The 27,511-nt window shown below is 34.7% G+C and overlaps 1 protein-coding gene across 2 annotated transcripts in view; it reads left to right on the top strand.

Moving 5' to 3' along the window:
- The window catches only part of LOC135123651 (endoribonuclease ZC3H12A-like), a 56,213-nt gene extending 29,298 nt beyond the window's left edge, over window positions 1–26,915 (top strand). Inside the window, exons 1-3 of one of the 2 annotated variants that reach the window (XM_064048488.1) lie at window positions 13,431–13,724; window positions 19,744–20,195; window positions 25,171–26,915. In XM_064048488.1, coding sequence (XP_063904558.1) covers window positions 13,707–13,724; window positions 19,744–20,195; window positions 25,171–26,350 — 1,650 coding nt within the window. In that variant the 5' untranslated portion in view covers window positions 13,431–13,706 and the 3' untranslated portion in view covers window positions 26,351–26,915. Of the gene's footprint in view, window positions 1–13,430; window positions 13,725–19,743; window positions 20,196–25,170 lie in introns of those variants that run through there. The other variant, XM_064048487.1, reaches the window with a different exon arrangement.
- The last annotated feature ends 596 nt before the right edge of the window (window positions 26,916–27,511 follow it).

The raw sequence follows: 27,511 nt of genomic DNA, 5'->3' as shown, positions 1-27,511 counted from the left end.
TATACTTGTGATTTATCACTGCATTAATATTTTTTAGATTTGCTGATACAGGGTGTCTGAAAAAAATTAATGACTGAGTTAATTAATTTTATTGATTAAATCAAGAATTACAAAAATGTAATACAAAAAAGACATAATAGGCTTGCAGTCGTCACGTTCCCGACAACGAGGGAAGTACTGCCTAAACTCTTTAGACCAATTTTTTTGTTTCGATTTCAATCAATCAAACAATAAAATTTCTGTATCTTTCGATTTTTCTACTTCTCGGTTTTAGATTTTTCGACTTTTCAATTTTTCGTTTTTGTAATTTTTCGGTGTTTCGGTGTTTGGATTTTACAACTTTTCGATTTTTTATCAACTTTTCAATTTTTTACTTTTTCAATTTTTATCTTTAATTTCTCCAATTTTGATGTTTCTTGATGTTTCGATTTCTTGATTTTTCAATTTTTCGATTCTTTAATATGCCCATATTTAAATTGTTTAAATTTTAGATTTTTCGATTTCTCGATTTTTCAGTTCGATATTTCTGTTTTTCAATTTTTCGAATTTTAAGATTTTGGATTTTTCAGTTTTCGGTTTTTCGGTTTTTCAATTTTTCGATATTTGAAATTTTTGGATTTCTTAATTTCTGGATTTATTGATAATTCGAATTCTCAGTTTTCCAAAAAGGAATTTTTCCGATGGTTGTCTGCTTTAAATATATTTCATTTGTTCACACTTGTTCGAAGCACTTCCCCTTTGGCATATGCGCTCCCTCGGCGCCACTGGTTTTGCTAGATTTGTTGGGGTAGTACTTGCTAAGTTAAGACTGATTTTGGCAAAGACATATCTGTTAAGAAAATAATGGGTGGGTGGGCGGGGCTAGTATTTGCTAAGATAAGACTGATTTTGGCAAATGACATTTCCTCTAATAAAACAAGAGGCAGGTGGGCGGGGCTAGCACGTTCTCAGATAGACTGATTTTGGCAAATGACATATCTGGACTACTATTAAAAGAACCATACTCGTTAGTGTCCCTAAAAGCTGAGTTATTAATAACAGCACTTTGTAATGTCTAAAAAGGTGAATCCTGAAAATGTTTGTGATTGTCTGCTAAAATTCTCTCTAGGTGTGGTGTTTTAAGTCTAGAAATTTAAGATTTTTCAATACTCAGTATTTAAATTTTTGACGTTTCTGTATTTTTGATTTTTTAATTTTTCGACTTCTTGATTTTCAGATTTTCAGTCCTTCAATTTTTAGATTTCCCGATTGTTCAATTTGTGGATACCATGGTTTTTTGTGTTTCAGTTTTGGGATTTTCAGTTTTTCAGGGATAAGGGAAGTTCTGTCGAAATAACCTTCGACCAATTTTTTACATATATGTCGATGTGTGTTTTTGTTGTGACATCTTATTTAAAATTATTAATAATATACAGAATGACTAAAAAAATTAATGATTGAGCCAATTTATTTTATCGATTAAATCAAGAATGACCCACCCGATTTTCCAGAAAATTTTTCAATATTATACTGTTATTGATACTAGCAAAGCATTGATATTGATTTAATGGGTACAGTGTATTTATTCAATTTATTCAATTTGATGTAGTTATCACCTAAAATTGATATATTGTAGTTACTATAACATGCGCCACACGTTTTATAATTGATCTAAGAAACTACATAACTAATGGCCAATCTACCAATTTTAAATTTCATAGGTTAATGGATTTAAGAAACATTCCTGAAAGCCCTGTATAATTTAAAGCTTTAGCCTTACTAAAAATTACCAAATAAATCTTTATTGATCCATACGATTCAACACGCACACATTGATTGTGCTTCAGGGTCGAGGAAAGCTTACTCTAAAAAATCAATTAGTTAGGGATTTCTGATAAAATTCGCAAATAAATGCAAAGGTTGGGCTTTAATTTCCCATCCATCACTTCTGTTCACAAGTATTGGCTCTGTTTTTATAAATCATTGCTTAATTAAAATAACCTTTGAATCACAGCTGCATTGATATTAAGATATTCCAACCTATTACTGCGATTTATGCCTTTGTATCGCCTAATTGAGCGTATTATAATTGATTTTCTGTGTATATTTTATTCTGATCCTAAGGCTGTTTTGCCGTGCTTCTTTGCATGACTCAAATCTGACCGACATGTATGCGAAACCGACCATTTTACGACTTTGAACTTGACAGAATTAGATCATTCTTTCGCGACGTGGCTAGGAAATTACTTTATAATTTATATATTGAATCCAAGCCTTCATTCCGCGCTGAGTTCATTGCTCAAATCCTGGTAAGCTCCGCGAAATAATAAAGCTTTTATTATTTTCTTTCGTCTAATCATTGGCCGTCCCAAGGCTTCATCTCCCAACGATGTACCTTGATTTGCGTATTTGTATCTATACATTCTCCTCGAGTTCGTTGTCATTCCGCCCAGCAATTAATATTCATCTCCATCAAAACATTTCTGCGAATTCTTACCGACAACTTCGAGCCAACAACAAGATCGAAGATCGTCATCGTCACCACATCAGCATAAACTACCGTTCCACTTTTCCGAGCTAAACAAGGCGCCTCAGATTCGGTGGTTACGGCTCCGTGTCGCGGTCTCGTTTACGCATCCTCGTAGAAAACTGAAGAAACTCGTTGAAAAAAAGGCGGTCGCCTCCATCCGTCTTCTTCGGACGTCGAGTAGGTCAGCAGCATCGTCCGTCCGTGTCGTGGAGACCTCGTCGACGACTCTCTCGTTGGCACGGTTCAGCGACCCAAACGTTGCCTGCGATGCCGTGGCGTACCCCACACGACCCGGATCTCCGCTTGACGTCACGAGGACACCGCTCGCTCTACTCCCGTCCACCTCGCCGTCGGTCATCCTCTCGCAAAAGGTGTTAGACAATAATAGAATCGCACTGGGTTAAGGAGGATTAAAGCAGTAGCCGAGCTGGTATGGGCGGGAGGGAAGATCCGAGACGCCTGGCCGGTGTTTCCATGATTGCCAATACTGCGTAGTAACAAGTGTTCAATTAGTCGCACGTTCAGAGTTGGTCTGAGGCGTTGAACGTGTACCAAGAACGGTATTTTTGCGTCCACTAAATGCGACAAATGCTTTATGGCGTGGTTGTGAGGGGTTGGACGACACGATAGCAGGGTTATTATGCCATAATTCGTCAAGGAACTGTAGGTTAGGGTAGGGCTCGTTTCCCGATGTCTGGTCAAAAGTCTCCATTAAGCAACCTTCAGTTATAGTTTGTCAATTTTTAATTAAAAAACCATTAGCGTCGCAAATTTTTGACACAATAATATCGGAAACAATCGCCAACATTGTAGATGATCTGACATGGGGGATTATTTTGAATTGATTGACACGACTCATTGAAACGTTAAGAAAAAACTTTTATTAAAACAAATCAAAATATTAAGTACTTGATGAACTAGCCCCCGTTTGAAGAATGGTGTGCATACTGTTCATTTCAAGCTTATCAACTTCCACAATATCGTCGTTCTCATCATCGGAAAAGTCGCTCTCTGAAACTGAGTCCACCAAAGAAATTACAAATGGCTGAATGTTTTCTGTCAATGTGTTTGTATTAGTTTTCCACAGTGGTGAATGCTATTTTGCCACATTTGTAACATGATATGTTTGTTGTAAAATCCTTTGCAATGTGCGCATGGCAACTCAATTGGATTGTACTGGCAATGGTAAGGCGGCAATCGCCATACATCAATGCCTTTATGTGCCAGTAATGTATCGATTACATATTTGATCGGGGCATTTACAACAGTTGGCTCAACTAAGGCCCATAACTGTTTCTGCGTCAATTTAGGATCAAAAGTGATATCATATTTTGCCAGGTGATCTTGGAGAATAGCTTTCTTTGAAGATTTTGTAGGTGGCTTTTCTAGTTTGGTCGAATGGTAACTATACCATATCTAGTATTACTAGTATTTTTGAATTATTACTAAATTGGGCCTTCAAACTTGGTACAAGCTTGAATGAAAATGCACTCATAGACTTGTGATAGTCCCTGTCATTGTTTGAAGAATGTAAAAGGAAGCTACATCCGTTAATGAAGCCTTCTGAACAACCTGCGTGCAACAAAGTGAACCGCGTGCCTTCAAATTTATGATTTTGTATTTTTTTGTGGGCATATTATCATTGACCCAACTCTTAATTTGTGAACCATGTTTATATATCCATGTTTCATCCAAGAATATGAATTTGACATCTGGGTAATCCTGCTTATATTTGAGATAACTTTTTAGAAACTTTGTACGTTTGGCAACTTCATATGGCTTTTCTGTATCTTCCTTTTATTTTCAAATTGATACTTGAAACTCATTGATTTTAGAATTTTGTATAAACAACTTCTTGATCCACCGTATTCTAAATTATTTTTTGCAAAGGCCAGGACTTAGCGTTGTATTTCCTGACCTAACTCTTTCTTAAAAAAGTGATTTTCAAACACGTCTAATTTTTTCTTTCCCCCAGCACTTCTAGATGAAACCAGTGTATTCAATAGAAATGGCAAGGTCTATATATTTTTAATCAAGTAAACAAATAGTCTAACCTTGTCAGTGTAAAATAATTTCAACGGAAAATGCCAAAAATTGTCTAATTACAACAAAAAACTGCATCTGAAAGTGCCGGCAACAACGTTTGTTTATACATTTTACATAACCTTACATTTAAAACAACATAACCCAACAAGAAAAATTGAGGGAATTTTTATTATTGTCGTCCTCCAAATCCTAGGCAGTTCTGTCATTCCAGTGACATAATGTGCAAAAGAGCTTTTAGGTACTATAATTTAAATTTTAAAATTAGCTGCATTTGTCATTTCGACGTAGACTAGAGTGTCCAATATACGTAATTACACTGGGTTTAAAAAACACCACCTAGAACGAGAAGACGTAGGATGCTAAAACTTCGTAATCTTGTCCATTGGCCGACTGACTAATCCTATGTCTTGACACCTAGAATACGAAAAACTATGTCGTCTGTCTGTCTGTCTTGTTTGCCGTCTGTCCGAATGTTTATTAGACAGATAATCTCCGAAACTATTGGACCGATTGTTGTCAAATTTTATGTGTACTAGGCATATCATATAGATGGTATACTAGTCCAAAAGGTAATAAGGTTATATGACCATCATAAAAGTAGTTGAGCGCAAATAAAAAGCCCCTTTGTGTGGTTCGCACTAAGCTTACCGGTTGGCAATAAATCGCCTTCTAAACATTTCTTGCTCACATTTAGTAGGGCCGTGTTCAGTTTTTACCTTAGACGTATAGATTTTCAAAAAAACGATCAAAATTGTATAACAACATTTTGCAGTTTAATTTATAAAACTGCAAAACCGAATGTACTAGAATCTTGCAAACCTTTTAAAGTTTTAATTGTTAATCAAATTGTATTCGTTTATCCTCTTCTAAAAAATTTTGCCAAAAAATCCCCTCAGAAATATGCAAAATATTATGAATATGACCCTATACAATTGTGGTTTATGCCTGCACTCATTGATTTATAAATTATGTACTTATAGAGGGTGACTCAAAAAAATTATAAATGGGGCACTTTATTGTAGGTACTGATTAAAATCAAGAACGATTCATTCCATTTTCCCGAAAATTTGGGAATACAGTACTGTTATTATTAGTATTTTCAGCATCTATCCAAATTGATATACGTGTGTTTGCAAAAAATTTGATGACGTCTTCACAAAATTTTGTAATGGAAAAACTCACTTGAAACAAACGCGTAGCACGCTTCTTTACATTTACCTACTTTAACAATACATACATATCTTTATTTTAACTCATAAGGGTTATCATAAAAAAAAAATTCACAGAATCAGATATTTTAATTTTTTTCTTAATTTTTCAAGTTCTGGATTTTTATTTTTTATTTTTTTAATTTTCATTGTTTCGATTTTACGATTTTTCGTTTATTCAATTTTGCAATTTTTGGATTCGTCATTTATCCCGTTTTCCGATTTCTTTAATATTCAATAAATTTTTCGATTTTATAACATTTCGTTTTTTCGGTTTTGACTTTTTCGATTTTTAAGTTTCACAGTTTTTAATCTCTCAATTTTTCAATTTTTCATTTCTTCACTTTTTCAAGTTCTTGATTTCCAATTTTTTGATTTTTCAAAGTTTTCAGATTATACTTTTTAGTTTTTTCATTTTTCAATTTTGCAGATTTTCCTTTTTTTTCTTTCCGAACGTAAGCTAAGGAAATATAGTAATCGAGTCCATCGGACGAATTGCCACTTTTTTATTAGAGAAGTTGAAAAATTGAAAAATCGAAAATCTTAAAAATCGGAAAAATTGAACAATCGAACAACTGAAAAGACGAGGAATTGCAAAATCGAAAAAGTGGAAAATCGAAAAATTGCAAATAGAAGAAATGAAGAAACAAAAAGTTGAAATATTGAAAAACTAAAAATTGAGAAACTTAAAAATCGAAAAAAAAATGCATCTAAAAATTGGGAAGAAAAAAAAACGAATTGAATCGAAAACTCAAAAATTGTAAAATAGAAAAATTATAGACTAGTTAAATTGTGAGGTCGAAAAACTGAAAAATTTAATATCGAGCAATTCAAAAACTAAAATCAATAATTGAAATATGAAAAAAATTTAAAATTGTAAAATGGAAAAAGTTATAATTACTATTACATATTTAAATTCAAAACTAAAACGATTACAATTAAAAAATCTGAGTGTTGAAAATCCGAAAAATTACAAATAAAAAATTTGAAAAATCCAAAAATTGAAAGATTTTTACATTGAACATTAAAAACCGAAATGAAAAATTGCAAATCGAAAAATTTCAAAATCTAAAAACCGAAAAATTTCAAAATAAATAATTTTAAGTAAAATTAAAGATACGAAAAAAATTGAAGATTGAAAAAAATTGAAATTGACAGAAGAAAAAATTCTAAAACCGGAATACTGAAAAATCGAAAACTTGTAAAAATAAAGAAAATAAAAAATTGAAACGAAAAATTACCATTCGAAAATTTAAAGAAACGAAAAATGAATTTATCGAACAATTGAAAAATTTAGATTTGAAATTTTAAATCGAAAAATTGCTAAATCAAAAAATTTTAAAATTCAAAATTTGGAAAATTGAAAAACTGAAAATTGTAAACTTGAAACTCGAAAAATTGCAAATCGAAAGACTGAAAAAACAAAAAAAAAAGAAAAATTGAAGAATTGAAAAATTGGAAAACTGGAAAATTCAAATGAAAAAAACTGTGGGAGTGTTACTTATGCCACTGGTTTGTTTTATAGAGGTTATCAGAAACCAAAAATTGCGAAAAATATTTGTGTTTTTTCAAAGAAGCGGGATTTGTTGAGCTGTACTTCAAGCGTGAGAGAAATTCTGTCGAAATAACCTTCGACAATTTTTTTTAAGACGCTTCAGGTCTACTTTGGAGTTGTAATTGACATACATTCTTGTTTTGTATTTGGCATTTATTTTCAGCCATAAGGTTTAGTTGCATTTCTGCTTGACTTTTAGGTGTTATCTTAAGTACTTGAACTGGATAAAATACAATGACATGAACGTCTTATTCTCATTGCTTTTTATTGATCTATGAGAACCTGATTTTCTCATCTTGTCCAGTTTTTTTTTTTTATATAGGTATAAAATAGTAGTCAGTGTTTTCTATGGTTCAACTGATGATACGATTTGCAAAAATCTCTCGTAACAAAGCAATTGTGGTTCCTGTTACATAGGCTGTGGTACCATCTTGTTGAAAACATTCCATCGCCAATTCATCACACACGACACTAGATGTTGGGCAACCCAAAATACACCCTTCATGTTCAAGTTAGGCAACACGTTTCATGCTGCGTCATGAGTAACTAGAGCAGAAATTTAACAAATCACGTGGTACAGATATTATGAATGATATTACTTATTAATCGTTATCAAAATCAAAAACTGTAGCAATGGGCTTGAGTAGTTAGTTGTGGTATTTTGTTGTACTGTCATTTGGGCCATTCGACATTTAAATTCAATGTGGTTTTTAAAACATCGATTAGAGGCTTTGATGTTTGTTCTGAGAAATCCACATCGAAATTCCCACTTAAAATCATCGGTAATTGATGGTAAGTCCCGATTGAGAAGTGTAGATCCTGCTGTTGTGTAAATGAGCAAATTTTCATAGATGAATTCGATGATTTTATTTACATTTTGATTAGGTGAAAGAGTAATCACCGCCTTAACTTCACGGGTCAATCAAATTTTAGTGGCTGAGAATAAAATTATATATTGCGTACTACCAAGAGGAAAACTCAAGATCCACACCTTATTTGTGGTTGGGAATTTTTTGCGGAACTCTGCCATTGTTAGGGTGGTATATCTATAGCACGCCGTCATCAACACAATTTTCCCTTTACCTTGGTTTACCACAATTCGTTGATTGAAATTAATTTAAATGCTAATGTAGTAGCGACCATGGAATAGACATATATGTAGGTTCAACGACGTTGGTGGTAGATATAAAAGTAAATTGTGCTATAGGTAAAGATCCCATTTTTTCCGAAAATGGTTTGAATCCTTGAAGACGTTTTTTTTTTAATCTGGCCAACTGTTCTGCAGGTGCCACTGATTTTTAATTTGTTTTTCCACGATCTATAGTATTGACATCTCCCTTAATTTCGTAACATAAAAAAAACTTGGAAAATAAAAAAATACAAAGAGTTTTATCAAGTTTTTAGTCAAAATGTCGCTACTTTTAGAATTTGAGGTTTGTCGAACACTTACTTATTCGACGCTTTCATAATATACACAGGATAATAGTAATAAATTTGATTTATTTTCCAACAGGCATTACTGCCCATAATAGTGGAAACAAATCGGTACACATAGTATACATAGTATACATAGTACAAGTAATATAAAATAAAGAGAAAATAAATTTACATTAAACTGTCATCATCATAACGTTAAAGTTTGTTTTGAAACTGGAGGAAGTAAAATTGGTGTAAAAGAAACAGGATAACGTCCACACGTTTTAAAGTGTAAATATTTAGAAAATGTTCTTAAAATGTCTTCCAGCTTGTTTTAATGTTAATTTGACAACAGAAGTCTAGATGTCACTACAGCATCCAAACTTGGAGCTCGTAAGAGTGTCGAAAATCATTAATATTACTCGAGAGTTACTAAATTAAAAAGTGTATGCAGTTTAATTAGCATTTATTTAGTTAGAACCGCAGCTCGAAGTTACTTTCAAATTTATAGCAGAAGCGAGATGTCGGCATTTCCGTATTCTACATCCTGTGAAGTATCAAGGAAGCATGGCTTCTACATTCGTCAAAATTTCAGTTTGGGTTCGTGAAATAGAAAAAACTACTCACCACTTCGTACTCACTCGTACGTCCCTTAGTAAACATCTTAAACTTGCTTTTTTAGGACTTTTTTAACAACAGCGCTGCCCTAAATCCACAATAGAGTTTATAATCTCGTCATTCGCCCCGATCCTGTTCACAATCCGGTAGATTATTTTCATCCGCTCCTTCAATAACGTAAATATTTACGCCGTCCTTGTCAAATTGACGTCATCGACCTTATTTTTTTTCAATCTTGAAAACTCATTGCGGGTTTGTTTTGGACGTTTTCCGAGGCTGTCACCTAGATGGGTCAATGTCGCGGGTAATAAACGCGGGGCGTCCGTCTGTATGTAGGTCAAATTCCGAATTTCGCGTTCGACCGCTCCACTAATTGGCGGATGTCGTTATGAAACCGCAAATTAAAAAGTTTGTGTGAAATTTCCAATAAAATTTACTGAACGACTCCATTTTTTGGCTTGCGGAAGGAACGAGCGGCGCGACAATATTATATCGTCTGTTTTTAGATTTTGCGACATGGAGTGCCAATTAATGTGATCGAAGTTTTGTTAAACAAATTTCAGGGATTAGTTTTTCTATTTTTAAAGGTGTTTTCTTACGTGTATTTTCCTCAGATCTTTTGTTTTTCTTGTGTAACCAATAAAATGGCTAAATTTACCCAAGGTTTTTCTAGTAAAGTTATCACATATATGTTGTAATAGTATATTCAGGGTGGCGTTTAAATAATTTTTAAAAATGGGTTATTTTTATCTGGATCAAAAATTCATGAAAGAAATTAAAATAATATGTACAATTTCATCCATTACAGAAAAAGTGAAAACAAACCAATTATTTTTCGTGTAAATACAGTGTTATAACCGAAAACGTCCTGGAAATCATTTTGGGTAAGTTGCTGTATGATTATAATTCTTACTTTAACATTAATGTATTCCCAAATTTTCAAAAATGGGATGAATAAAAAAATTGGGTGAGTCAATCGTTAGTATAGTAATTCGACATTTTTACGCCAATTTGGATGTATTCGCGAGAATCTGGATGCCTTGGTTAAAAAATCAGGGCGAATTCATAAAGCACAAGTATAGGAGTTTATTTTATAAAATTTAAAAAGCGTTTACTTAAAAAAAAAATTGAAAGGGGATCTCATCAAATTGTTGTTGGGAATGATTATTCAAATTTTGGTTAGTGTTAGCTTTTTCGTGATATTCGTAACATACATAAAACTTGACAAATATTGTTCCGGTTGTTTCGAAGATTGTCTAATAAAAATTGACGCAGACGACACACGGATAGACGGAAACGAGGAACCTATTTTTTCGTGCTCAAATGGTCATGAAACGTCGAGAAAACATGAAAATAGATTCCTTTAGCTTACGTTCGGGAAAAAAAAACGGTTGTAGCCCTTTTACTCTCTAAGACCATCTTTCAGGGTTGTAGAGTGGATTTACAAAAGTTAAGAGATATTACGTATATTGCGAACTTATTAAAATTTAAAAAATTAAAAAATGTATAATTTTGTTTGGAAAAATTTTTTTATTTATGTGGAGTCTTACCGTCGACATTCAGTCTTAAAATACACATAAAATTTTAAAATGAATATACTTTTAGTGATCATCTGTTCAAGAAATTTCCAAACGAGATTTTTAGAACGGCAAAAACAAACAGTTAGCGATCGAATGAAAATAAATTTAAAGTGAAATCAAGCTTTAAAATTACAAAATAATGTATTTAAAAAGATTGCAGGTTATCCATTTAATAAAATTGCCAGCAAACCACCTTATGTGCAGACAAAACCGGGAAACTTATATTTTTATATTCTACGTGCTGCGAAATCCCAAGGAAACTTGAAACTGGGTTTTGTTTAGACCCATATACTGAATAATCCACCAAGATACCCACAAAGTGAGCCAAAATTAATAGATACATAACTGCTTGCCTTCTGGTTAATTTCATGTTTTGTCGACGTTTCATACTTCCTAGAATATGAGAAAGTATGTCTTCCGTTTCCGTCTGTCTGTCGTCTGTTGCTTGTTGGCGATTTTATTAGACAAATAATCTCTAAAACTACTGGATTGATTATGAAAAAATTTATGATGTATTTAAGAATATTGTATTATGTAGGTGTTTCTAGAACAAAATTCAAAATTGTATAATAAAATTTTTCGATTTAACTTAAAATCTACAAAAGCGATTATCTTGAAATTTTACATACGTTATAATGTTATGACAAAAGGGTGAATAGGTAATTAGAATCCCTTTCATTATCCCAGTTCAACCCTTCCAAAGACTTAATCATTCCGTCTTAAAATGTCGTGTAGATGGTAAAATGCCAATTAATTTTATTTTCTGTTCATCCCCCCAAATAAAATGGGCAAGGTATTGTAGTCTATTAGTGTCGTCATATTTTTTCTTCCCGGGTATAAGTATAGTAATCGAGTCCATCAAATCAAAACAAATTTTGAGAATCTTTCAATGTATAAACATAAACACTTGAAGTGGCGCTTATTGTTAGTGCTGAGAGGTAATTCTTTCCCGTTGGTTATCTGCATGAAATATAATTTACATTTTCCGTACTGCCGACGTGTTATTTATGCCTCTAGTTTTAACTTTATACAGATCATCACAAAAACGAAAATCGCAAAATCAAATTTTATAATTTTAAAAGAAGCGGGATTTGTCGGATTTATGGATGAAATAATTTATTTTATTGATTAATGAAAAACGGTTTATCTCATTTCAAAAGTAGATGTTGGCATTATGACATTTTATTCAAGAAAAATCAGTTTAAATAATTAACATTTATGTAATAGTAACTTACAGGATCTGCCTTTAAAAAAATTGCATAATTAAATGATAGAGAGTCCGCGGATCAATGACGGGCCGCAGTTTTTTTTATTGATTAAGTCAAAAACGAAAACCATGAAAACTTGAAAATACGTTGTTATTAGTATTACACTATATCTATTCAAATTAATATGTGCCCTTCCTAAATTATTAATATTGATCATAACAAAATTTTGTTATACAAAACTCACCTGAAACATACGCATAGCATGCTTCTTTAGCTGTAGTCTACTCATTATTTTAACGTAGATATAGGGGTTATTATAAAAAATAAAATCCCAAAATTGAATTTTATAGTTTTTCGAAACAGCATTCGTTTGACTGTGCTTCAGGGGCAAGGGAACTTCTGTCTAAATAACCTTGGACCAATTTTTTTAAAATAATAATTGGCTAAAGTAGAAATGATATGCATTATTATGAAACATGCTGTGCATATGTTTCAAGTGAGTTTTTCTTAATAGGATTTTATTTGTGTCTTTTTATCCATCTTTATTTCATTTTAACTTAACGAGGTTATTCTAAAATTACAAAGTTAGCGAAATAAAAATTTACGATTTATCTATTTATCTAAGAAAGTATATAATCACGTATTTCTTTAAAATTTATAGTCAAACACGAATTGACCTGAATTTAGTGTTTTTTATTTATTTATGCCTGTTTTATATCGATTGCATAATTTCAGTGGTTTTGTAGAAAATATCTTTCAAGCGTATAAAAAGCGCATTTTATACGACTTTGGAAATGCCAATTCCAAACAAGAAAACATGAAGCAGTTTCTTTTGATATACATATGTAACAAGATAAAATTAACTTACTAATGTGGTTCTTATAACAGTGTCCTGTATTGAAGGAAAATCGTACTTTTTATAAAAAGAAATCTGTTTCACAAAAAGTCCCAACTTGTGGTATATCTTTTTTTAGTTGTTAAAATTAAAAAAAACCTTTTAATTGAATATAACACCTTTTCAAGTCGATTGTGATATGTTGCATCTATTGTCCTGAACGACAAGTACATACCTCAAAAAAATTGTAGTTCTTTGTCAACTATACAAATAATTTGGAACAGTATACGAACTCTGCATATGTAGCAATATAGCATTATTCTCCAGCATGTAGATCTCAGCAGTCAGCACAGCCAAAACGTGGATCCTCCTCTCTCCATCTACTTTCTTCGGGCCTCCCTCTCCCTTTCACCTTGTCTTTTCCGTGCACCGACTCTCGAGGAGGTTGTTCCGAATGTAAATCCGGTTCGACGCTTCAGTACGTTTCATTCATTTTATTCGGTCGCAACGGGTTCAGTTTTCGTCTGACCGTACGACGAATGCAACGGCTCTGCGAAGTCCTGCTCCAAAACCAATCCGAAAGTCTGTTATTCGAGTGTTCGGCCGCAATATCTAAATCCACACTGTTGTTGTTTATGTGTCTGCGATGAACCAGGATGTGGTGATAAGTGGTGTGACGTCAACGTGAACGGAATGGATTGGCTGTCCGTTCCGGATTTCTTCTCCAAGACATGACAGTTGTCGACGAGGTAAAGACACCCTCGAGCCGGTGCGTTGCGGGCCGCCAGCGCGGTTGGGCCTTCCCCAGAGGCCCGGGGAACCCCGCCCGCGCACAGCCCGTCCCTGTCGCCGATCGGCGCCCTATTGACCTCCGAATGACGACAAATCAGGCCACGCTTTATCAATTGGCGGATTTCGATAGCGACATCCGGTTTCGTGCCTCGGAAAACTTTTTCCTCGACTTTTTCCGAGCCCAACATCTTCGTGACGATGACGTAAGCTTCCGATTTGTTATTCCGCTAACCTCGGTGAGCGTTCGCAGAATTTCTGCAAAAATTGCTATTCCGCGCTAAATGTCAGTCTGGTCACGTGAATTGGAGATTGGCTCGCGGTTTCCTTTGATGTCCGGGGAGTCTTCGGTAATAAATCTGTTTATATGAATTTAATCAACTTAGAATTTGACTTTTTAATTAATTTCTAATTTATTATACCAAATCGTTGTTTATGGTTATTGAGTGGGATTTTGAAAATTCGGAAAATCAATCATGGGAGTATTTTGCGTTCGACTAGAACGAATGTGACGCGGTTTACTGGCAAAATTAAATTAAATATTGAATTTCAAAAACGGGGGATTTCGCCATAACTCAAACAAATTACAATGCCATTTTGTAATTTCGTTGTTGTGCCAATGTTAAATTGTTTCGAAATTGGCACTATGTAACGTCAGTTAAATGTCAGCCATAAATTTTGCAAATCTTGAACTTCACGTTTCTTTAGAAGGTAACAACGTATTTCATCGATCTGATACTGTGTGAATATTAATGTCTACATTGACGTAGTTGCTGTCAAATCCAGAGTTCGCGTTACAGAAATACACGACAACAGGTTCTCTACATTAGTTACGAATTAGGAAAATTGTCAAAAAGCAGATATAATTAGTTCGTTTTGACAAATGATTTATCTCTTTAATTTTTAAATGAACTCACGTAATTAGTTATATCACTTTAAATTTACCATATCATGCCGATTATAAATTAAAAGTAGATACGAGGGCTATCTGAAAAATCACGGCTCGCTTCAATCACTTTAACCTTCACGATAATATTTTCTGCAACTCACAAAGAACTCAGATGAATAATAATTTTAGATAGTATTTTATATCAAATATGTACATATTTAAAAAAGATGTTATAAACATTTTGTTAAAATTATCCATGTTATTAGTATACATGTACAATTTTCATCTTCACTTATTATTAATTCTTGGAAATTAGGGGATACGTATGAGTCTTCCACTTCAATTACTTGTTAATACAGTTTTTCCATGAAGCCTCCTAATGTTGTTTACTTCTTGTCTGATTAAGTCAATAACGGCAACACTCAAATTAGGAAATGTGTTTTTCTTTCTTACTGCACGTTTCAGTGAACTCCAGATGAGTTCAACTGAATTAAGAACACAGAAATATAGAGTTAAAGGCAACGCATCGTATCCACTAGATTTTGCAATTTCATCAACACGAAATTGTTGAGGAATGTCCAATCCTTTAGTGATATCTAGTAAATCATTCTTTGTTTTCCTACCTTCTGGGACATTGGTACTGTTATGTTCCATACAGTCTAAAATCTCTTGTTTTTTACTTCTCGAGCGTAAGCTAAGGCAGTATAGTAATCCAGTCCATCGGGCGACTTGCGTGTTTCATGTTTTCTCGACGTTTCATGACCCGTGAAGTACGAAAAACGTGTTCTCCCGTTGTTGTCCGTCTATCTGTCTCTGTCTGTCTTTTCTCGAAAATGTGAGAATCAACACGTCTTTACTTAATGATGATAATGATAAAATAAGAAATATAATATCCAGAATATTTTGATCGATTGTGACTTCATTAATAATTTAGTCAGAACAAACTAATTCAAATCAAACTAATTTCTACGTGACATTCTTTCGATGTATAAACACAAACACTTAAACTTGGCTTGTTCTTAGTGCTGAGAGGTTATTTTTCTCGTTGTTATCTGTTTTAAATATGTTTTACATGCCGCTAATTTTTACTAAAATCGCAAAATGAAATTTTATAAAGGGAAGTTCTGCCGAAATAATCTTCAACCATTTTTTTTAAAGAGTGCTAGGTTTCTTGGTTAACAATTTAGAATGGTAACTTGCATTATCCATTACTATTCATGGGGGAGAGAGAGGGGGCAATATTCTTGCTGATAATAAAAAAGCATTTGAAACACTACTACCCGCATGTAGAATTGTTGTCATCTTTCCTTTATAAGGGGGCCCGACAAAAAAGTCGACAATATTTTCATCATGAATTAAAGAGTTTTATAAACTGAAGGCAGTGGTGAAAACCGCGTTCCAAAATTTCCATTATTAATTGAGCTTTTGATATTGAAAAATACGTGATGTAAAAATTTGACGAAATTAAAAAAAAAGGTGGTAGTAACATGATTAAAAAAACTGTCGCCGCGTCATATAGTGAAAGGTGTGGACATGTTATATTTAAAATTTCATAACAATAAGTTTGTTAATAACGGAGATATTATATTCTGAAAATGTAATGACAATCCACGAACTTTAAGTTTTTAAAAGCGGTACAGAATTCGCCCTTCAGTTAAAAAAATTATTTCAAAGTTTTATAGAAATATTAGTAAAATTATCAAGTTCTCAATGTTTTATTAATTAGTTTAATAATAATATTGCATGATGATATTTAAGATGGCAACAATGGTTAAGTTTGTGGAAAAATTCATGACCGTAAATAAGTGACAGACTACCAAACGAATTATTAGATTTCTGTGGCTTGCTGCTATCGAATAAGGTGGTGAATGCATTATACATATTTTGTCCGAAATATACTGGGTGTTTTTGAAAGGTTTTCAAAAAAAATCTGATAAATCCAATGATCTCGGAAAACCATATAAAACATTTTTTAGTGTACAAATTTCACAAAAAAATTGCCTCCAATGACAAATATTAATTAGGTGCAAAATATACGGTATTCATTAATTCTTTAGCCCTGGCCTAAAGTAATAGTCGACAATGACAAGTAAAAAGTCAAAATTAAAATTTATTTCAGATTATCAAAGAAAACCGAAGTCGATTAGTTAGAACTCAAGAAGTATGTTTGACTATTGTGTAATGTGGATTATGTTGTGTCACTGTGCGTTTTCAAGGACGAGGAATAATTATTATTCAACAATTTCTAAAATGTAGGTGTTTAATGCGGGTTGGTGAAATGTACGTTTTTTTTTTAATCAATAATTTACACAACGCAACCATTTTTGGCAAATCGTCGGGCTTTAAGTGTTGTACCCATTGCACATGATACGGGTGTAGGCTCTGTTAATTTAAGGTCCTCCAAATTACAAATAGGGAAACCTTTACTCGGTACTCTTTCTATTTAGTATATTTGTCAAATTTTTGTTTTGTGCGGAATGTATACTTACCGTTCGTTTCGTTCGACTGGAAGTCTTGAAGACGGGCTGCAGAACCACCTCGAAGCAGCGATCGCGAACTACCCAAAAGGAACGCGTGGCTGGTTAAATAGGGATCACCGGTGGAAGCGGGCCGGGTAGTTTTAATCCAGAATCCAAGAAATAAATTGTTGAGTTTTACCCACGTCGATTTTAATACCCGAAAACCGTAACAATATAATAAACTAAAATTTGTCATGCCGCAAAAAAGTCGAATAGAAGAGATTATGCACCACGAAAATGATAAATTTTCATTCATTGAAAGTCACATTCGGTCTACGTGGAATTTTAATATTAGAAACTATGTATGTTGGTTACAGCACAGGTAAAGAAGCATCGTATGCATATGTTTCTAGTGAGCTTTTCTATGTAAAAATTGTCTGATGACGTTACCAACATTAAAAAAATGAAGTGGCCCCACCCACCCACCCGTTTTCTTTTTGATCACTCCTTTTATTGGACGAAAAGTAGATGTAATCCAGACACAAGAAGTAAAATTAACCCCATCCATCTCCACTTTTGAATTTCATTGGCTTATTTTATTTAGTCGGAGATGATGATTGAATTTTATTTTGTCAAGTGGCTACGCTTAAAAAAAATCAAAGTGGGTCCGCCCACCCACCCGCTTTCTTTTTAATCACTCATTTTATTACGAAAAATCGATTTTATATTGATAGACAGTGGAATCTAGACACAAAAAGTAAAATTAACCCCACCCACTTACTTCCACTCAGCTGATCAAAAGTTTTAAGCATGACATTTTACTGCGAATGAGTACTGTTTTTCCAATATTCGTTATCATTATTATGGTTGATGGTTACAAAATCGTACAGCAAGAATTATTGGTTGCCTACCTGTAAGGTAGAAAACGCATTGAAAATGTTTAAGAAAATTGGGTTATTATTGACATTGCGATAGTGGCGACGAATAGTTAATCACTTAATCACTCATCAAGAAAGCCAATAATATACCTTATATTATTTTGTATGTTACTACCACACTGCCTCTGTTCAATGTAATTACTAATTACATACGCTTGCGCTTCGTATTATTACCCTACATACAAGACTAGAGAAAGTGTGACTGTTTCCAGAGGCTAAGACGCTGAAAAAAAGATTGTAGTGGACAAAAAGTAATGTATTTTTAACTACCTGGAAGTGTGCAAAGTGGGTGGACACATGCTGTCGTTGCCTACAAATGGAGCTTTTATAATGTAAAATGAAAAATTGCCATCTATACTTCTTCTCAACTGTCAGACATCAAATTTTCCATTATGCATCTTATGAGCTTAGATAACGAAACTCTTGGAAGTTTTGATGTTATCTTAAAATGGTAAAATAAATAAAAATGAACGTTTATTTTTAACTTTACGAGATTGCATAACATATACCTTTCAAATTCATTATTGTCCGTTCGGGAATTAAGTAAATAAACGTATTTCCTGCCTACGCCGAAATTGTGGTTTTGTTTGTGTTGGTTGTGCTGCATAGGCGAGGGAATTTCTGCGAATCAAGACGTGTTTTTACCACAGTTTTTCTAATTATGTTATCCGAATTTTATCTACTTCATTGAACAACGCTATAATTTGCAAAGAGTATAAAATTAATTGAACGAGTAATGCATTGTGCAGCATTAGTGGTGACTCTTAATTTCGAATGGTAATAAATATCGTCGATTTTTAAAAACAAATAGGAACATGTTTTATTGATTTTAGTTGAAGTTTCCAAGAAAAACATTTGCGCTGAGTTTATTGATGTGTTGATTTTATTTAATTAATTGAATTGATTTAATTAAATAGCAGCTGAGGCGTGTCACATTTGAACTAATTCTTAAGAAAATTCATCAGCGGAGATGGAGTTTAATTTACTGCACTGTGCCAAGTTAATTACGTTTTGCCACCAGACTATGATAAGATTTAAATGGTGAATGTAATGAAGGCTTTGAAATATGACTTGCTAGTTTCACATTTTGAATAAGGTATTTTTACATAAAACAGTTTCGGCAAGTGAGGTGAATAACAAAGAACCTTTGAAAAAAGACAAAACGCACAGGAACGGCGGCAACGTGATTAAAGATCATTAAAGTACCATGGACAATAAATTATTATCGCACATCTGTCCCAGTTTATCAAATTATTACTTTATAATATCACCTCTTGCGTTCCAATTATACCATCTGGTGAAACTAAATGCCAAATACAACGTGTCTATAAATGACGCTGACATCAAGGGCGGCTTTGAAATCAAGAAAATGTGCCGCTCTTTCCTAATATGTTATGAACTTTTTGCAGTCATTGAAAAGTTGGGAATATTTTCACCACAGTGGGCATATGGATGTCATCCCTAGTATAGTTTAAGGCAAATTTTTTTGCCTTGGTTAGACAATACACATATATTTTTTGAGTTTATAAAAGGAATCACTCCATCCCAAACTTATCTAAAGAATTTTGCCCCCGAAAACCTCCGCTCGTTACCGATACGATAACAAATCACGACCGTCTCCACTGAATGCGTCAGCGCCACGCGCCCGCCGCCGCTGACGTCCGCTCTAACCTCGTTCACCTCTTTCTTCCAGAAATATGTAGACGACATCTGTGGCGAGGGATGCCAGCGGGCCGTCGCCGCCGGCGAGGACTCCAGTTACGACTCCGACTACGAAGCGGACCCGCCTACCCGCCACCAGGATGTGTCGCGCACGACCAGCGACACCCTGGCCGCAGAGTACGCCGAGTACGTGCAGACGACGCCGCCGCCAGACGCTTCGCCCGGCTACACCGCACGGGTGGAGTTCGCGCTGAAGCTGGGCTACACGGAGCGGCTGGTGCAGGCCGCGCTCCAGAAGCTGGGGCCGTCGCCGGCGCAGAACGAGCTGCTGGCGGAGCTAATCAAGCTGGGGGCGCAGAAGGGGGCGTCGTGCGACAGCAGCCCGTCGGAGAGCACGCTGGACGTGGCCGACGTGCCCGGGGACCAGGGCGGGGGACACGCTCTGAGGCCGATTGTGATAGATGGGAGTAATGTGGCGATGAGGTGAGTAGCGGAATTAAAAAAAAAAAGTAATGAAGTGGTGGAATTTAAAAAATGGTGGTGAAGCATACATATTTGAGGCTAGGATGCAAAGTTATGCAACCAATTAAACGACGCCACGTCTCAACGTTTGTTGAGTTTACTTCACGTACAATTATTTTGTATTCTTGGTTACTAAAATTCGTTCCTGTCCGGCATTTGACGAGGGTCTCTAGTCCGTATGGTTTTACGGATTGAGAATTTAGATGCTTTAACTTCCCAGTTGTAAAATTTTATTAGTATAAAAAATAATATGTGAAAATTGTTATATGACGATTTTTTTCAAAAACAACCAACGCATCTTGTTATTTCCATGTTTTTTCGACGTTTCATGACCCGAAGAGTACGAAAAAGTTGTCTCCCGTTTTCGTCTGTCTGTCGTCTGTGTCAATAGACAGACATCGTCTCCAAAAATTCTGTATTAAAGTAATTCAAATATTACACATAACATACTCCTATACTTGTGGCTTATGAAGCCGTTTTGAGTTTTTCCCATAGTGCCATTTAAAAAAATGGATATCGTATACAAATACAAACAAATGTATAGATTTTCTTACACTGTCACTGGTCTTAGTTATTATTTGTTTGAATGTATGGAGGTATTAGAAACAACTGTCCGTAGAATCAAATTTTGTAATTTTTCGAAGAAGCAGTATTTGTTGAACTGTTCTTAAGGGGGCAGTGAAGTCCTGTCGAAATAACCTTCAACCATTTTTTTAATAATTAAAACTAATAAAATCATCCTTTGCCCATTGCCCACATTTCCTACTTAATTGTTGTTATTCGTTGGCGTCCATGTTTTGCGTCATCGAAAATTAATACTGATCATTTAAATAATAGCATAGTAACTGTTTCTACTTGATTAAAGTTTTATTGTTGTGGGCGACTTTTTATATTAGAAATGACATTTTATATGAGACAGCATCGAAGCCTTGTATTTTTATTGTTTATAAAAATATAAAACCAAGACCATCGTAACCTGTTGTTTATTTGTTTATTTATTCATATTTTGAATAAATACTTCCACAGAAAAATCGTCAACTGTTCGAAAAGTAAATAAACTTGAAAATGTAATTCTCGTTTTTTTCGTTAGGTGACCTTCCGCCAATTCAGCTAGTTCAGATTAACTGTGCGGTTCTGACTTGACCGGTTTAATTAAGCCTTAATCACATAATTACACATATAATTGGAATCCGGAATATATGCAAATTACATATCGATTATTACTAATATGACAATCACATTTTTTAGGTTGTTTAAAAGTTTGGATAATTAATTGAAAGTGACGGATCATAATACATTTTTGCCTATTTTGCGTGTAATTTTTTTCGTTTGTTTTCCATTTTATGTTGGATTTCTATCAGTTTATTTTATTGTATTAATTGTAAACGTCATTGTTGGGTAATGTGTTTGTAAAAAAAAAATTATAAATGTTCCTTGAGAATTAAAAAAAGTGTATAAAACAAAAATAACAAAGTAGTTTTTTATCGCCGGTCTAATTAATTTTAGAGTACCAAACAATTTAAAAAGAATTTAATTTTATTATATCAGTTATGCACAAAATTTCTTCGAAATATACACAATTTTTGTTATACCGGGTGTCTGGAAAATGGCGGTTCAACTCTTCAGTACGTTATGTACGGGGGTTTCGGGAGTTCAAAAAAAAAATTCTTTATGATTTAGATTACGAAAAAAGCGTAATTTTATAATAGTAAAATTGACAACACTGCACACACCTAATGCGAGAGAGTGTGGGTGGGCGGGGCTAGGTACCTGCTAAGATAAAACTGATTTTGGCAAATGAGATACCCTCTAAGAAAAGAGAGGGCGGGTGGGCGGGGCTAGTAACTGCTAAAATAAGACAGATTTTGGCAAATGACATTCCCTCTATGAAAAGAGAGGGCGCGTGGGTGGGGCTACTACCTGTTAAGACTGATTTTGGCAAATGACGTATCTTTTAAGAAATTTAATTAAATTATTATAAAAAAAGACACTTGAGGCTCCAAAGCATTTTCAAATTCTTTCCAAACAGGAATACCTATAACTTCAAGATTGTTTTAATTTTTTCAAAAAAAAAAAAACGGGGTCTCAAATTAACTCAAAAACAGGTAGGTCAGGTCAGAATTTTCCAAAAATAGAGCATCAATGTCCCCTAAAATTCTTTCAACCAATTTACAAAAAAAAAATCCGTGGGCTCCCAAAATAATACACCATAGGTACCCAATCACTGCGGCACCCAAGACTTTCAAATTCGTAAAAAGTAAAACACTAAAAGCTCAAAAGATTTTTTTCAAGTTCATCTAGCAATAAAACACCAGATTCCTTTAAATTTATCCGAAAATAAAACACCAGGGAACCTAAAATTAAAATTCTAAACGTAGAGTTTTGAAAGCTGACAATTTTTGATACTTCAAACATTTTTAACTGCTTACTCGATTTTTGCTGGTTGTGCTTTTGCTTTTTATCAGGCAAATATTGTTGTCAAATGGAATTTTATCAAATTATTACAAAAACCACATAACCATATCTTTGTATATTCTAACTGAAAGGGTAATTAAACATGGTCATGGGCGAGAGAAAATTTTATTACTAGTTATTGTGATAATGAATGTGTTGTTTAATAGTTAAACGTAGCAAAAGACCCAATTTTAAAATCATTGTAACTCCATCAAGATGTGAGATTTTTTTTTACTATTTTGATTGTTAAGAGCATAGCGGAGAATTAATCCGCCATTTTTTAGACACCCAGAATATGTACAGCGTTATGCACACTTGCAATATACCTACGGCGGGAAAAAAGAACAGTAAACTACAAACAAAAAACACGAGAAATGTCTGTAATTATATACATAGAGATTTATCACCTGCAACATATTTTACATAAAGCATAAATACGCTATAAACTACACTTTTTTTCTGTTACAATTAACAGTCCAATGTTTTTTCAAATTTTCCGTTATAAAATTACAAGTCTTCTAGCTGCCAATAACATTGTGTATGAAGAAAAACTTCTTTCTACATCAACAGACGGACTTAATTCTACATTAATATCTACTGATTTCGTCACTTAAAATTAAACTGATGCTTTCTAGGAGCTTGTAACCAGTATTTTTACTTTTTTGTTTACAAAATCGACCATTTTTCCTGAAATGTTCAAAGTATTTGTTTGAAAATTGTTCACTGCGCAGATCTAATTAAGGGCATGCACCCTTATTTATAATTTTGTAATCGTCGCCGAAACAAATTGATAATTCGCTTTAATAAATGCTAATTCGTTCAGCAGAGAATGTTTTTTTGAAAATTTGAAGACATTGAGATGGCACTGCAGTTCTCATTTGAAAATTCTAAAATCACATTTTTTATTAGTTCCAAATGTTCCACATAAAGATTGTGGTGTTTAACCAAGTACTCTATCGGGTAAAAACGGGTTCAGGTGACAGTGGAGTATTTGGCAACTTTTCTTTATATATTTACACCCTCAAAGACGGAAACAGGAGACTACTTTTTTCGTACTGTAGGGGTCATGAAACGTCGAGAAAATATAAAAGTGGCCATTCGTCAAATGGACTCGATTACTTTCTTAGCATACGATCGGGAAGTAAAAAGGATAATTCAGATATACATATACTAAAGTATTATTATTTGTTATATCAAAAATACGCGATATGTAAATTGCATATAATCCAAATAAATTCAGATTTTAATGTACATTTTAGATATTATCCTTAATTTTAATGTTTCAAATTTTTCCTCTTATTTATTATGCTGAGGCTTAAAAACGATAATTTGCAAAAAAAAAAAAAGAAACTAAACCCGACAAAACCTAAAGAAATTATCGAAATATCCTGTTTCGTTTCACCTGGACGTACTTTCAGATTATAAAATTGTTTTTTAAATAGTTTCTAGACGATGCTATAACTAACCTACTTTCACGTGTGTTTTAAGGAGTTAATGTTTGCGTGTGAAAAATAAATATTTGTTGAAACTGCGATTTAAATATAAAATCCAAAGTGTACAAAAAATGGTCGATTCCCATCATTTTTCATTTTATGGACAATAACTGCCTACTTTGTGACTAAATTATTTATGTGTGTTAAGTAATGTTATAAAATTCAATGTCTTAAAATTTTGGAGCACTGCATATCAGTGTTAATGTTAAACCGGACTTTGCGTAAATTAGTGATGTGATTAATAGAGAGCGGATTTCTGTCGGGCTACGTCACGATTATTAGGTGGGGACGCGTGAATCGCTGTGAATCAGTAGCGGGTAATAATCAGTGCATTTAATTTTCACTTATTCCATAAATACAATTCACGAAACCTTAATTCGTAAAACAGCTAGGTAAATGAGAACGGGAATTAACAGCAAAGTACAACGAAGCACCGTTATTTTATTCGAAAATAGACGAAGTGCAGCTAGTAACTGCTCTGAATTCCCATCCCGCACGAGCCGTACCGAGTTTGGCCTTGCCAAGCCCGACAGAAATCCGCTGTCTAGTGATTAAGGTGCTTCTGTAAACCGGATCTTAGACTCATTATCATTTAATCACATTATTAATTTAATTACGCAATTAACCAGTCACGTGAGTAAATTCAACTAATCAAAACCTCAGATTCATGAGTTAATTGCACATTCATTTTAATAGTCATTTTTGAGATTAAAGTGGTAATTAGTGGTTATTTTCACAGAATTTTTTATTACGTAATGAGTCATTCATATTTTAAATATTCGGTTTTCAAAAAACCCAATACAGTGTATTAACAGCCTCCACAGTATTGACTTATGCGATGATGTTACGAAAACATGTTAGCTAACTTTGTAGCCCCCCAAGTGCTTCACGCTGTTACTTCTCTGTCAATTTACAAAGTTAATTATAATAAGAAAAATCGTAATGTGTACTGTTTTTCAAAGTTTAACATTAATTTCTTCTGTTTTCAGCCATGGGAACAAAGAAATATTTTCGTGCCGAGGCATCAAAATATGTGTCGACTGGTTTAAATCCCGCGGCCATAAAGACATCACCGTATTCGTACCGAAATGGCGAAAAGAAGCACCCCGTCCAGATAACCCGATCCGCGACCAAGACATCTTGGCCGAACTAGAAAGAGAAAGACTGCTGGTATTCACTCCGTCGCGTTTAGTCGGAGGCAAAAGAATGGTCTGCTACGACGACCGGTACATCCTCCGACTCGCCGCCGACGTAGACGGAATCGTAGTGAGCAACGACAACTACCGAGACCTCTGCCAAGAAAGCACAGAATTCCGAAAAGTAGTAGAAGAGCGAATATTAATGTACAGTTTCGTGAACGACCGCTTCATGCCTCCGGACGACCCCCTCGGTCGCTCCGGTCCCACCCTGGACAACTTCTTGCGAACGCAACCGAAAAAGGGCGACCCGCCGCCGCCGTGCCCATACGGCAAGAAGTGCACGTACGGGAACAAGTGCAAGTACCACCACCCAGAACGAGGGCCCTTTCCGCACAAGAGCGTAATCGAGCGCTTGTCGGAGCACGCGCAAAGACACCTTCAAGCCAGGGAAGGGGACATCAGGAAGACGCCGTTGGGACGCACACGGTCCAACGTCCCCCCGCCGAAGGAGGTGCAGCATGCCATCGTCTCGAAGAGCAGAAGCGTCGACAACGTCGGTTCGTCCTCCCAGCAGCAGCCCCAGACCGAAAACCTGCACAGGAAACTGCAAAGACAGCTCACGTTGAACCCCACTTCCGATCCGAGGTTGCTGAGGAGGTACGTGCCTCAGCCGCAGCCTCAACAGTACATGGCTCCACCCAACTGGGACATGCACCAGCACGTGACGCGGATAGCGTCGGCGCCGGACTCGTACAGACCGTGGCCACCGGCGGCCCACGCCCAGCACAGACACATGCAGAGGATGTCGAGTTGCTCCGATCCACAATTGAACGTTTGGCCACCGGTGTGGTCACAAGGCGGGCCCCCGCCGCCTCCCACGCTGCAGGAGGACGCGAGGCGAAAGTTGCATTATCATCTAGCGGCGATATTCCCGGAAGAACAGGTGACGCAAGCGATGAGAATGTACCCGGATGAGACCAATCCCCAGAAGATATGTGCGGCGATATTGTCGATGTTTCCGAAGACCTAGTAGGGTTTGGTGGGATGTTGAAGAGTGGCGTAGGGAAGTAGAAATTGCTCATTTTGATGAAAGTAGGATCTGATGTTGCGGATTGTTTGTTGTCAGAGTTTCGTGTTCTTTCTGACAACAATTTATTGATTTTGCAGTTGGCACTTGGAGAAAATATTCGATGTATAAAGTTTGGTGGAAAACCAGCTTTTATGACAGTTTCTAGTGCAATTTTAAAATTATACGCGAAGAAAATTACTGACGGTGCCGCTGAGGGTCACAATCACGTGACGTCAGAGACTTAAGTTTACATTAAAGAAAAGTGACCTGAGCTAAGTCCACTGACTGTCACTTCAGAACATTTCTTTCGCATATAAATAGAAAGTTGCACGTTTATAAAATTGTGTGGATAACAGTCCCAGTAACGGGTCACTTAAAGACCTTAGAAAACTAATTTTTCCGCATGCGCATTGCACACCTTATATAAGTATACATAAAATATAAAAACTGCGATACGACTAAACGTGAAAAATTCATACAACGTACGAAACGCAAAAGTATGCCAAAATGCAACTAAAAAGTCTGACCTGCGCAGAAAACGAACAGTAGATTATGTTATATATATTAACATTCATACTACTACTTAAACTGCCTATAATATTAAGCAAATCTTTTTTTTACTTTAAAAAAACGAGGAAAGTAAGTTTCTATGTTTTATGTCAAGTGTTGACACGCTTCGGATTTCTATTCGTGTTGCTGACTTATGAGTGACGCAATTCCTTCTACGACGAGCGGATTACGCAGAGAGCCGCAATTGCACTCCATGTACAGTTAATTTGGAGTGGATAAGTATGTAAGTAACAAGTATGACTAATTTGAAATAAATGTATACTTCAACAGTAAAGGGGCTTTTATGGGAAAAAAATATAATCAACAAAATATCAATTTATTTCCTTAGTTATGTTTTCGGGAATTTATCATATATTTCCTCCAAATTTTAAATATATTTCGCAAAATATATTTATTCGTTTTTTTTTTCGGGTAGATTGGGCTTTAACATGTAATTAAATATTTTTTATACCGAAGATCACTTATCTGAAACCAGCTCAGATTTGTTGAAATGTATTAACATTTGACAGTCTGTTACATATCATGGGGTACGAATTAAATTATATTGACATT

The sequence above is a fragment of the Zophobas morio genome, unplaced genomic scaffold, assembly GCF_036711695.1.
Source record: "Zophobas morio isolate AGI-343-1 ecotype UQ-CSIRO unplaced genomic scaffold, CSIRO_AGI_Zmor_V1 ptg000006l, whole genome shotgun sequence".
In the NCBI taxonomy this organism is placed as follows: domain Eukaryota; kingdom Metazoa; phylum Arthropoda; class Insecta; order Coleoptera; family Tenebrionidae; genus Zophobas; species Zophobas morio.
This window is presented reverse-complemented; position numbering and strand designations above follow the sequence as displayed.